Source organism: Podarcis melisellensis, assembly GCF_964234715.1.
Source record: "Podarcis melisellensis genome assembly, chromosome: 6".
NCBI classification, from domain to species: Eukaryota; Metazoa; Chordata; class Lepidosauria; order Squamata; family Lacertidae; genus Podarcis; species Podarcis melisellensis.
Window position 1 is genome coordinate 80510170 of NC_138538.1, and position 14301 is coordinate 80524470.

At 40.2% G+C, this 14301-nt stretch overlaps 1 protein-coding gene across 2 annotated transcripts in view; it reads left to right on the top strand.

Moving 5' to 3' along the window:
- Positions 1–14301, top strand: part of DENND1B (DENN domain containing 1B) — a 168878-nt gene that overhangs the window by 35024 nt on the left and 119553 nt on the right. For both annotated transcript variants that reach the window (XM_081914845.1, XM_081914846.1), the window contains exon 3: positions 6602–6645. In XM_081914845.1, coding sequence (XP_081770971.1) covers positions 6602–6645 — 44 coding nt within the window. The remainder of the gene's footprint in view (positions 1–6601; positions 6646–14301) is intronic.

Here is a 14301-nt window from a genome sequence, read left to right on the forward strand (position 1 = left end):
GATCTCCTCTATCATGCCATACTCCTTGGATCAGGTCAGAAGCCACCAGAAAAGGCAGTCATTTCTGCCTTTTAGTAACCATAGTAGTGCACTCTACTGACTTGCCGTTATATTGCACCATACAAGAATTATATTTACATTTCAAAGGAAGCATTTTCATTTTAACAACAGCAGCTACAAGAAACTTCCTAGAAAGCAAGCTGATGATAGTGTTGTTTACAGTGTTGCTCTAAACTCTGATAATACTATGAAAAATCAGCATTTTTTTTTTCAGTTGTCCACAAAACTGAATAGAAGTTCTCCCAAAAAAGTTTTTCTTTCCTAGATTGTCCACACACAACTAATATAACCAGAATAACTTTAGTTCAATCCATTCTTTAAAATTGGAGTAATTGGATTCACACATGCACACACACCTCTTTTGGCCAAATATTCCTTGTAACAGATTGCCTGATTTTACAAGGTACGACTGCTATAGTAAAGAGTGGACTGATAACATCAGCAAAATTCTTTTCATGAGCATAAATCCACCAAGTCTATGATTTGCATTAAAGTGTGCTTTCAAGTATGTCTTAAAGTGGCACTGTCATTTGCATACTGTCTTTAATCTAACATATTTTAAGTGCCAGACAAGATAGCAAGTGTTCTTTAAGGTTCTCTGCACCCCCCCTCTTTTTTTTTTTTATTAAGTTCCTCTACTCTGTTTTGCCCTTGTTCTTTCTTTTGATTACTGTTCCTTGGCAAATACTGACTGCTTTCTTCCTTACTTGCCCAGGCAGCTTTTCATTCAGCTACTAAAACATCTTCCACTTTTATCCTTCTGAGATAAGATTCTGAGACCCTCACCTAAAGTCGGATGTGCCTGACAGTAATATTTCTGGTTTAAATTGTGTATCCCTTATATGAAATCTGTTAAAAAATTAATCTGATATGCTTTCCTAGCTACTTGCAGCCAATTCTTTTTAAGGTGTGTATATATAATAACCTAATAATTCCAATTTTAAAAAGTTCAGTGCTGCACACCAGAACGGTCCCCTTTCAGTTTGCTGGAAGAGAGTTTAAAAACAGTAAATTCTTCCAGTTGTAGAATATGTGTGTGTGTTTTTTTAAAATAAAAAAGCCATCTTTTGTGCTAAAAACTGGCCTGACTACAGACTGATTACACCAGGTGTCAGCAAACTTTTTCAGCAGGGGGCCGGTCCACTGTCCCTCAGACCTTGTGGGGCAGAACTATATTTTGAAAAAATAATAACGAACATTTTCTATGCCCCACAATTAACCCAGAGATGCATTTTAAATAAAAGGACACTTTCTACTCATGTAAAAACACACTGATTCCTGGACTGTCCGCAGGCCGGATTTAGAAGGTGATTGGGCCGGATCCAGGCCCCGGCCCTTAGTTTGCCTACCCATGGTTTACACTGCTCTTTCAGTAGGAATTACTGTAACCAATATAATTTGCTGTGCTTAAACGACAAACAGGAAATCGGTTATTTCTAACCTTTCTAATTTGCTCATTAGTATTTAGAGTGCTGGAGTACTCTATGGTATTTTTGTAACTAATTAACTGCAAACGGTACAGAATTAATGAATGAATAGATAAACTCAATAGATACACTTTGTGAAACTTTTCACTGAAGTCCTTTGATACACCTCTATTTCTCCCATAACTGGTGGGCAAATACTGTGCATTTTGCAACCCTCTCACAGATGCCAACCAGGCACTGAAGCCTCAAAGGCCGGCAATTTGTTCCAGGTGAAGGACTGTGCATGGTACATTCAGTGGCAGGGATTGCACATTACAGAAAATCATAGCTAGTGGGTTACTGTGAATGTGCAGAAGGCTTCCATTCTAGTCGTACCTGCTAGGCAGTGGGAGCCACAACCCTAATATCCTTTACATAGCATTATGTCCAGAGCAAGAATAGTGATTGGTTTCACTCCAAACCAACCATAGTGTCAAGCCAAGGTTTGTTTGAGTTAAACAAACCATGCTTCCTAGTTTAGATGTACAGAAAAATTAGAAATCATAGTTTGTTGCTCATGCTGGGGGGGAACAAAGCAGAAGCAATCTCTGCATTCATGGTCTGCAGTTAAGTACAATTTATCTTAATAGGTGTGATATTAACGCGCTAACCATTTAAGCCAGAATGGTGGTCTTTTAGCCACTTTTGAACAAGTGACTTGCGGTGAGAGGATCTGGACTATTGATGAGTAACTAATTGATTGTTTAACTATCAATCAATTTTTATTGTATATAACCAAAGTCCTTTACAATGGACGACAGAGAACAAAGTCAATATTTCATTTAAAATCATACACGTAACCTGTAGCAGTTTACAACATAAAAATAAATTTACAACTTTAAGACTTAAGATTGGGGTGCATTTACATAGCTGGAACGAAGCTTCTTGGCTGCCAGTGCAAATTTGGCTACTTGGTGTGATTGATTAACTAAGTGATGTTTGAGCTTTTCTTCTCCTCCTTTCTTAAAGCAACTCCTCTTTTTTAAGCCTTTTCTCTTCAACTTCTTTCAAATAACTCCTAAAAACCCACCTTTTCCCATGGAGCCTTTGAGTTAACCCCCAAGCTCCCATGCCCACTCTAGTTAAGCTCAAGTACATTTAATGTAAACAATTGCATTTTCTTTCCTTGATTACTTTTGCCTCCACTTCCTTCTCTTTTCTCTGATTTTTCTCCTGGCTCAAATTTTAGAGTGTAAGGTGGGAACCTTTCCTCTTGTGCTCAGGAAAGTGCCATATATGTTGATGGTGTGCTCTGTCTACCATGTGCAATTTATTGTACTGCATTCTTTGAATTTTGTGTTTGTATTAAGCTATGTGAGCCACCTTTCTTGGACAAATGGTGGTGTATAAATTGTACATCATTTTCCAGACACCTAACTTTGGAGTTGAAGCTGTGCACAGAGGCTTCTGATACAACCCTGCATCTGTTCCCAGTGCAAATCAGAGATATTTTACCAGTTGGATTTCTGCCAACCTTTCTAAAACTGATGGTCAGTGAGAAGGCAGTTCTCCACCAGTCTCCCAACTCAGTGTCTGCCTCGGGGAGAGTAGTCTGTCTTGGAAAAGCTGGTGGCTAGAAAGTGAGCTGTGTGCCATGCCAGCTGCTCTGAAGCCAAAGCTCAGCTTGAGAGAGTTGTATTGCTTCCCAGCTTGATGGGGAGCCTAGTTGCACTGCATCCCAACTGAGCATCTGCTTTGGGAATGTTGGGGTGTGTGTGTGTGTGTGTGTGAGAGAGAGAGAGAGAGAGAGAGAGAGAGAGAGAGAGAGAGAGAGAGTGTGAGAGAGAGAGAGACAGAGAGAAAGAAAGGGGGAGAGAGAGAAACTGTATTAAAAAACATTTTAAAAAGTAGAAAAATAGTTGAGATGCTCGTGCAGTTGTTATTAATCTGCATGCATCTTAATAAAAGGATGTGTGCACTCATGTTTCCTAAAACTAATGTGACCAAGTCTGCACAACATCTTGTTTTTTGCTTGCTATGCCACATTCAGAGCCTTAGGGAAAAGTTGAAGTAAACCTATTTATTTCCCTCTAAACTGGTTTCTAGTTCTAAAACCTATGGAGTTTATCAACTGGTCCAATGAAAACAATATGGTACAAGATTAATTTTTATACAAAATAGTAAAGTTACCAGTAAAAAAATAACTTGACTTTTTATTAGAAATGTTATATATTGACCTCTTGCTGTTTGTATTTCTCTTTTTGGAAACATTTCACTCCATATTGATATTGGCCCAAAATAAGATGTTTTGAATATTAATTAACTAAGATGTAGAAATCTGATTTCAAAATGGGATCAAAGCTTAACTAACCATTAACTTCAGTTCTTGTAGGGTATATTTTCTAATGCAGAGAAAACTGTTGGGAAAGCTTAGATGGTAGAGCATGAGACTCTTGTTTTCAGGGTTCTGGGTTTGGGCTCCACATTGGGCAAGATTTCTGCTTAGCAGGGGCTTGTACTAGATGAGTCTTGTGGTCCCCTCCAACTCTATAATTCTGTGATTCTGTGTTTCCTTTAAATATCTAAAATTAATTGACAGTAACAAACATATATGAAATGTAAATTTTCCTTTGTTTAGATAATTGCTGAGGCTACTTTTAGCAGGTTTCCTTCATATGCTCTTTGTCTTGAGTTTAATATTGATATCGTGTAATTTTTATTGGAGGACACCTGTGACGCTATGTTAACTTTACTTCTAGTTTTTATTATGTTTTGATTTTTGCCGTTTGCTTTAACATTGTATTGGTGTTTGAATTTTTAAAATGTGCACCACCCTAGAATCCATGTTTGGACACAGGTTTAGACATTTACGAAATTAAAAAAAAAACTTTTAAATACGGAGGAAGGGGTTGGATTTAATTTTTAACCACCATTAAATGGGGTAAAGGGGACCCCTGACCATTAGTCCATCTTAAATTTGCTATAATTAAGATAAGTGTATTGTAGTTTCAGTAAAAATGAAATAACTTGTTCTTAGAGAAAGTAGGATAGATTATTGAACTGTATGATAATCCCAGGGGCTTGGATCCAAACCTCACTATTTACACGAGTGGAAAGGGATTATTTGCACATAGTGGAGGACCCGTGGTGACACTTGCTTGTGCCTTATGGAATGCCTTTCCTGGAGGAGGACCTGAAGCAATATCTTGCACATGTGGAAGCAACTTTGTGCAAATCTGTAACCAATGTAATGTTCATAACACAAGAGACTAGGGCCCTGCGGGACTTGACATCTTTCCGCAGGGCCTGCAAGACAGAGCTGTTCCACCAGGCCTTTGGCCAGGGCACAGCCTGACTCCCTCCTTCGGCAATCTTCGCGGAGCTCTGGCCCGATGGTTGCCATTGGTTTGATTTGAATTAATTTTATAATGAATGATTTTAGAGGTGTTGTGTTGTACTGTTGTACTGTTTTATTGTTGTTAGCCGCCCTGAGCCCGGCTTCGGCTGGGGAGGGCGGGATATAAATAATTTTATTATTATTATTATTATTATTATTATTATTATTATTATTATTATATCTACATTAGTTGCAAATACTTGGTGAGTCTTATGGTCACTTAAAAATATAAATGAAAAGTGTTTAATCCAGCGCTAATATATTTTGAGTTGTTATAAGGCATATGTTGATCTAAGCTGTGTAGTGAGTTACAAGTCATCTCTGGTGACGGTGTTTTCTTCTAGCTATTCCTGTTCTCTCATCCATAAAATCAGCATAAAATTGACTTAACGTTGTTGGTGTCTAGATTGAAATCAGTCTTCCCAGGAAAAGTAAATTTGGTCTCAGTAGTTCTGAAGAGGAAGTACATAACTGCGGAATAGGATTATGCTTCCTCCTCCTTGTCAAGATGTAGCCTCTTGCTTCTTGTCAACACCCTCCTTCCATTCACTTAATCAATTTCCCAGTACACAAAGAATTCTGAACAAAAGTTTTCATACCTGTCAACTCAGGGGGTAGGAGACTCACATTCAGGATTGTGGTGCTGGGTACACCAAAATATCCATCACTTTTTTGTGATGGAAATGTCCCCTTCTCCTCACTGTACCTTAAATGAAAATGATGGGAGCACTTCAGAAAGGAAGTGTGAAAATTAATTGATCCTTTGAATATTTGTTAGTGGCCAGTAAGACCTTTGGAGGGATGCAAAGTCAATATCATAATACCAAGTAACATGACTATATTTACTGGTTTTTATTTTGTGGAATGGATTAGAGCAAATGTGGACAGATTTCAAGCTTGTGGGATCTATTGTGTTTTATATATTCATATGGCAATTAACTGCTGCATGTGTGTTTTATTACTACCTAATAACATACCATAATTGCATATAACAAAGACTGAAGTAGTAGCAAATTTCGAAACAACGGTATCAGACAGAATTATTTAAGCGTTGTGCAGACTGAAGCTTTGCTTTATTTACTTGACAACTTTTTTATCACATAGAACATCCCTCAGAATGAAGTATTTGGGGGTTCTGCCAGATAAGAGATCCAGGTACACATCCTACATGGGGTTAGGATTGAAAGAAAAACTCCCTTAAGCTATCAAATTCATTTCTTCAGCCAGTGCTAGTTTGCATAAAACCAAATGATTTTTGGATGTAGCAGGTCCCAAACGTCAACTGGTGAATGTGTAGTATTCTGTGATATTCTTAACCTGTAATTTTAAATTGTAAATGTGGAAAAAAGCTTGGTAAACTGCTTTAAAAAACAGTGATATTTGTGACATTTGAAAAACATTTTGCATTTTTTCTACTTTTAATTCCCTTTTGCAAAAATGAATATTGGAATAACATCTTTAAAAAGGCATTGAAACAGCCACAGAGTAAAAGGCAACGGAAAACACACACACACCACAAAATAACCTTCTATTATTGTGTTAACAAATATGCATGGAGTTTCATAAATATGAAATTAAAAAAAATATTTTGAATAATCCCGGATCTGAGTTTTGAGACACATTTTTTGTACCTGTCTGTGAGCCTGAAGCTACGTTGACCCTCTTTAATATTAATGTACTCTACTCTAAGACTCTGTTCTTTTGTCTCTGATTAATGCTGTCTGTCAATTATTTACAGATCCTGTGGTTTTGTGGAAGTTCCCGGAGGACTTTGGAGACAAGGTTAGAAACATGAGATTGATCCCTTTAAAATGATGGAATAATAATAATAATAATAATAATAATATCAGAATAACCTGCCTTTCTACAGCTTTTTAAAGCTTTCCTATTCAACTGTAGAAAGGCAGATGGCTGATGATAACAATAAAAGACTCTTCACCAGCTGATTTGATCATTAGAATGTGTTTGTGGCAGGAAGTATTGCACACTATGATAGTTGCTTTCATGGATTTATCACATTATTATTTTTAATCTGTGTGGGTATTATGACCAAACGCCAGTGGTGGCATTTCTTCTTCTTCTGAAGTCATGAATATAGTTCCAGAGGAATAAATTTGGGAAATTATGATTGACACACAGCACCAGGCCACCAGGCGCACATCACCAATGATAATCTAGGAGGTTGCACAACTGTTAGTATCAGCTCTGATGTTAACACGTTGGTTGTGTATATACTGTTGGTGGTATTTCAGTATTCTTGAAAATGTTCTCTCTTTCACCAGAGCTACTTTGACACTTGGGCATGTTAGCAGTTTTAAACAGGAGCGTAATGTTTGCAACAAACAGGTGGTTGTCTAAAACAGTGGTTTCATTAAAAACAACAACCGAGTCCTCTAAAAATTATGGTTTTTTTTTTTGATAGGCTTCTTCATTGAATGCATTTCACTCTTTTCATTTTTATTTTATTGAACAGTATACTTTCTTCTTTCTGTGGCTCAGACAGATTTCTCAGTTTTGCTTTAAATAGTGCCAAATCCTTGGAGAAAAACACCATAAACAACAGTTTGAATTCTGTTTTGAATATAGGAACCTATATAAAAAGTATGTTGCCACAGCAGTTTGCAGTTTGGCCTTGAAATTCCGAACAAAATTGTCAGTTGTGCATGTGTGAAACTCATTCAGATCAATGATACTTCTTTAAGACAACACAGAGAACCCCAGTTTATGTGTGTTGTTACTTGGCAACATGTTGCTCACACATTAATATGAAGTTGCAATCTATTCCAGTAGTCAAGAGCTTTAGGTAGACTGCAAATACCATTTGAATGAATGAGACTTTTTGCCTGGGAGCAGCTGTGTTTTCGATTTCACTCTGTCTCTCTTATTCAAATGTTACTATCAAAGGCGCATTTGAGGTTGATTGTATTCAAAGCTTGTGTCCATGCAAAAAGCAAGTTTCATTAAGTCTGTCAGTTGCAAATGTTAGTATTTTTATATGTGTGTTCTGTTAAATCCAGCTACAAATGTATAGAGTTGAATGGCATAGGAAAGGGTCAATGGCAAGACAAACTGTCCTTGCGATTGGGCTAAATGGCATAATAGCAGCTTTGTATGTGGGAGGTGTAAACCTGTGTCCCTTTTCAGCCGTAAATCTTACTGGCTAAATTATTAGAAGCCAACCTAATGAACATTATGGTCTGTTGGATAAACCAAGGTAAAGGCACATAAGTATTGTGTTCTGTTCTGAGTAGAATAGGTGAGAAATCTAAACAAATATGAAAAAGCATTACCTTGATAAACTAGAGAAATGGGCTAAAGTTAGTAGCTTGCCACATAAAGATGTTCCTGAGAAAAAGTTGCAGAATATGATGCTCTGCTTAAGCATTAACCAAGATAACTGTCAATGGCTTAGTTCGTTTGTCACTTTAAACCATGGTTAAACTAACATATGGTTTAAAGGTGAAGTTACATCAAAGTGGTGGTGAAATTTCGACTGTTTCACTCTTCCCCTGCTGCTGCTACAAGTTAAGTTCTGTTCTAGTTTAGAGTTAAATCCCAATCTGAGTTTATGGTTTGTTTCTCCCCAAATAAACTGTAAGCTCTTTGACATCAACAAGTACACTGGATGCTCAGGTTGTGAACATGAGCCATGTGGGATGCACGTTCGCAACCAGCAGCGTTCGCAACCTGCATCTGCGCACGCGCGGGCTGTGATTTGGCGCTTCTGCGCATGCGCGACTGCCGAAACCCGGAAGTAACCTGTTCCAGTACTTCCGGGTTTCGGCAGTTTGCAACCCCAAAAAACGCAACCTGAAGCAGTTGTAACCTGAGGTATGACTGTATAGTTAAAAGAAAATATGTACAATTCATATATTCATTCATAATAACAAACCCTGAGCCTAGCTTTGAATGTCACTCTTAACATAATGCCTTAGCTTGTGGCAGCCTGGCATCAGCAGGAGCTAAGCAGGTTCCCCTTTAAACCAAAGTTTGGCTTGATGAAAGTTTGGCATACAAATGAGACCAAAGTATAAGTAAACTTTATGCCACTTCTTTTAATTATACTTGCTGAAATCAAAGACTTCCAGACCCCTCTGAAGACAAGTGGACCACAATGGCATCTCATGTTTTAAGGTAGAATGATGCCTTACCTGTCAAACAGAATAAAGAAAGACTGTTACTGTCTTTGGTTTTGTGTGTGTTTATTTGTATTTTGGATTACTATGGAACTTAAAAACAAATAGAGGCAATTAAGAAGTTCAGAATTTTTGAAAGTATTAGCCCATATAATTATATTTTGAAATATGTGTTTAGTAATTCTGAAGACACCAGTTTTTGTACTGAATATCTATAACCAAACTGGTGAGGTGATCTTTGGGATATCTGCAACATACACCGAAGAGCACAATTACCGTATTTTTCGTCCCATAGGACGCTCCGTCCCATAGGACGCACCTAGTTTTTTGGGGGGGAAATAAAGGAATTTCCCCCCCTTTATTTCCCCCCCAAAAGCAGGTCGGGGAAACCAAACCAGGTCGAGGAAGGGCGCTGCACCTCCCTGAGCTTGTGGGGCTGGCCGATGTCTGCCTCAGGCGGGAGGCTGCTATCCGCAGCGTGGGGAGCCCTGCGGGGAACTCCTGCAGGGCTCCACACGCTGCGGATGTCTGTCCGGCGTGCGGGCCGCTCTGCTTCAGGGTGCTCCGCCCGCCCGGCGGCAGGCTGCTATCCGCAGCATGGGGAGCCCTGCGGGGAACCCCTGCAGGGCTCCCCACGCTGCGGATGTCTGCCCGGCGCACGGGGCGCTCTGCTTCAGGGCACCCCGCCCGCCGGGTGGCAGGCTGCTATCCGCAGCGTGGGGAGCCCTGCGGAGAACTCCCACAGGGCTGCCCAGGCTGCGGATGCGCTCCCGAAGCGCTGGGCGCTCTACTTTCAGGGCGCCCGATGCTCCGGGAAGCAGGCTGCTATCCACAGCCTAGACATCCCTGCCGGACCTCCTGCAGGGCTGGCCAGGCTGCGGATGTCTTCCTGGAGCCTGGAGAGTGAGAGGTGTCGGTGCGCACCCACCCCTCTCGCTCTCCAAGCTTCAGCGAAAGCCTGCATTCGCCCCATAGGACGCACCCAGATTTCCCCTTCATTTTTGGAGGGGAAAAAGTGCGTCTTATGGGGCGAAAGATACGGTAAGTTATTCTTGCTTCATCCTTTGAAAAGAAAATATATAGACAATCCTGTATGCACGAAATCTTCAATATAATTATTTGTGTGCACAGACACACTCATTTTTCCTTTCAACATTTGACATGACACTAGAACCATAAAGAGATATGCCTGGAAAGCACTAGCACCTTCTTAACCACAATTTTAATGTTTAGTTCACTACTGAACATACTAGATTCTAAAATTTCTCTGCAAGAGCAGCCTCTTTCTTTCCTCCCCAGCTTGATTTTTTAAATAAAAGATTTGCTCTTACAGATCTGCAGCAGCAGTTGCTTTTTCTGGGTTGTTACTTTAAAGCTTGCCAGAAGACACAGCACAGTCACCACCTCCCTCCCTCCCTCCCTCCCTCCCTTCTTCCTCTCCTGTGTGGAGGAAGAGAACTATAGGCATACTGAATCATTGTCTTGCAAGGCTCTGCATGTTTTCTTAGTGCTTTCAGGTACCTGTATGTGCAAGGCTGTTCCCTAGTGGTGATTCTGCATCATTTTGTTTCCACCCCTCTATTTGCTCTTGCTCCTTGTTGCCCGAACTAATGTCCGACAAGTGAAGGCAGAACTTGGTTTGGCAATTGAGGAGCCAAGTAGCACCTTTAGTAGGTTGGCATTTGGCTCGGAGTTGTCAGCTCCTATTTTGTAATTGCTGTTTTAAAACACAAATGAAGGGTAAATGAAGACAACAATGTTGCAGACTGCCCTGGAATCAGTATGAAGGGTGGCTCAGAACAACTAAGAAAAAATAGGTCTCACTTATCATAAATAAGATGGCCATTCAGGGTAAAAGGAGATGAGAACTGGAGTGATTTTATTTTGGGCCTAGGGTCAAGTCCAGTTACAGTGCCAAATTGTCTGCTGCTTCCCTTGACTTCCTCCTCAAGTTCTAGACATCCACTGTTATGGTTTGCCCTAAACTTTCATTATCTGCCAGATGAAAACTGGTCAGATTAGGGTGGCATTGTACACTACACTGAAGTGGGGAGAGAGAAAGTGCAAGTGAATTGTGTCTCCTTGAATACAGTGGTACCTCGGGATGCGAACGGGATCCATTCTGGAGCCCCGTTCGCATCCTGAATGGAAGGCAAGACGCGATAGCGCGTCTGCGCGTGCGCGGGTCGCGTTTTGGCGCTTCTGCGCATGCGCGGGACGTCATTTTGACGGTCTGTGCATGCGCGCACGGCGAAACCTGGAAGTAATGCGCTCCGTTACTTCCAGGTCGCCGTGGAGCGCAACCCGAAATTGCCTAACCCGAAGCGTATTCATCCCGAGGTATGACTGTAATTCTTCCAATGTAATGTATGAAAAAGATTGGCCTGAAGTTGTGCGTTCTTTTAGGTGGGCTTATTCTTTTGAGGCCAGCTGGAGTATACATAAAGCTGAGGGTGAGCAAGCCAACATACTGAGTTTGACCAATGAGCCATCTAGCTCAGTATTGTCTATGCTGACTGGCAGTGACTTTCCAGAGTTCCAGAGAGGAAGTTTCTCCCAGTCTTACCTGGAGATGTCAGGGATTGGACCTGGGACCTTCTCATGCATAGCAAGCTGTTCCGTCACTCAGCTGCAGACCTTCATTCTAGGAATGTGGAAGTCTGCATGTGTTGAGACTGCAGACCATGCAAACATACAAGCACCCTTGAAGGCCCAAGTCAGCTTGTCCCAACCTGATGTCTCAAGCCTCATCGGCCCCAGCCTATGTGACCAATTGTTAGGGATAATAAGAGTTGCAGCCCAGCAACATCTGAAGGGCACCACTCTGGAGAAGCCTGAACTAAGTGGTGGAAAGGTAGGGTATAAATAAATTTAATATATAACTCTAAGACTTTGGACGGGAAAGTTCAGAGGGGGAGAATCATCAAACCAGTTCATAAACAAATATTTTTATCACAATCACTTTGCTTGCCTGAATAATTTTAGCGCTTTATTAAAAAAATAAAGGATGACAAAAATAGATAGCTGTGATTTGGCAGATTGTTTATGATGGCTACACTGGACTTCAGCCTTTGCTGTGGCAGAGCTGCCTCACCCTTAGCTGGAGTGAGGTGACAGCAGATGTTGGTACAGGTAGCAGTGGCAGATCCCTAGCCAATGCTCTCAAGCCCATCGGCCACTCTCCTAGGTTGGAGGACAGAGCTGTGTATGCCATATGACCTGTTCTGCAACCCCCAAGCTAGTCTGTTTCCTTCAGGTATAGGCCACTGTCCCCATTGCCAGTGTTGAAGTAAGATTCAATTGCCTGTCTAGTTGGCTTCAGTACATGGCATGGGGGGGGGCATTTTGTCCTTTGCCTCAGGCCCAAAAATTTCTTGGTCCATGTGTATAAAGGAATAAAGAACGAAAGAGGTGGGAGTGAAGGAGAAATGTTGTTGCTTCTTGAAAACTGGGGTAATTGGAAAATGGGTTCTTTTCCTAGGGCATAACTCTAAACAACACAGCTTTCCTGGCTAAAACAGGACCACTGGAGGCTATAATATGCACATATACAGCTATGATATGCACACAGAACTACACATTTTGTTTTGTGATTTCGTCTAGGGACTGATATGGATTCCTGGATCTTTTCCATTGCTGGGATATAAGCAGTTTTAGAGGGTGATTTTCAGTGGGAAATTGTGCAAGGGGGAACTGGTTACATGCTGTTCTTTTGCTTCAAGTGCTGCCGTAAATTGAATGTGGTCCCTCCTCCCCCCCCCCAGAAAAAAAAAGAATAATGGAACTGCACGTAATGTTTCCCCTCAGCAACTAGTACAAGTTATTTAATGCTTGCTATAATTTCATAGATGCACATAGAGAAAAACCTGTTAATTAAAAAGCATTTAAAAAACAAACAAATTCAAATTGGAAATGTTATATTTAATGATGGAATCAACAGCTCTGCACATGCCCAACACAGTTGTAAGACTAACAGACTATACACCTTTAACTGTGAAAGTGTTAGGAACATGCACATGCAACTTTAAATATAAACCATTTCATGTTTTTCACCATGAAATTGCAGCTAATGGATTAATGCATTGGTTGATCCAAACCATTTTATGAACGTGGTGGGTTTTGGCTCTTATTTTGGGAAGAAAACAGACATTTTGAAGACACAAGGGAGATCCCCTGACAATTGTGGTCTAAAGACTTGGAAGGACCTTTAATCGTCATCTTTCACCTCTGAGCAGACATTAATATCACTTGTACATGAAGGCTCTGTGTGCTTACAAATAAATGTTTGATGATTTTAAAAGTTGACTTTCCTTGCATTGGGAAGGACAAATGGCAAGCCCAATATATGTATCATGGTTTTGTTTTATAGATTTTTTCCACTAGTTCAAAATTTTGCACTTGATCAGCATATGGTATAGCCAAGCCTCATCTCGACCAACTCTTTTGTTATCTTGTTATTGTTATAGGTCTTAATGACAGTTGTAAGCCACAGCTCTGGATGTAGGGGTTAGTCTACCCTGGGGAGAAGAGGGAGAAACAGCAGTGTGGATTATGGAAATATGAATTGATCTAAGAAGCAGCTCTCTTGTAATAGAATAGGGCTCAAAGAAAGACAGAGGAGAAGCTGGTGAAAAGACGATGGAATATGATGTGAAAATGATCATTTGAATGCTTTCCTTTTCATTCCCAGCTGCTGTGTTCTGGTGAAAAGGCATGCATTTGTATATCTTAAGGCTGGGTGAAAAAGGGCCAGATGAATAGAATTACTTGTTAGATATGTTTTCATTTTGAGCTGGATAAATTATGTGCATTTTAATAGACTGTATGCATATGTTACCCATTTTATCGTACAGCTGTAATATTAGAGATTACTTTGTTAAAAATGTTCTCATTTTTATCAAGTGTAACATTTAATTTAATATTGGACAGTCTTTCAGATACTGCGTATTAACCAACAAAAAGTGAATGCTGAATTTGGCCTCTATCCATTGCCTTAAGCAGCAGTGTAATAAAAGCGCAAACATTTCATTGACGGTTATGTGTTCATCATTCCATGAGTTGAACAAAATAATTATTGTTCAGCGTTAAAGCAGTATCTTTAGCCGAATCTCTTGCAGTATCTTTCTGAGTGGTGCGTCCAATAATGTTTGCTCTAATAAGCATATGAAGACTGTTTGACTGATTCTCCTATTCATGTCCAGTGCAGAAGGCAGCTCAATTACTCACCCGTTACCACATTGTCAGTCTTTAGTGACCATTGTCAAACTCCTGCTCTTCCTTCCTTTCTAAAGTTTTGACCATG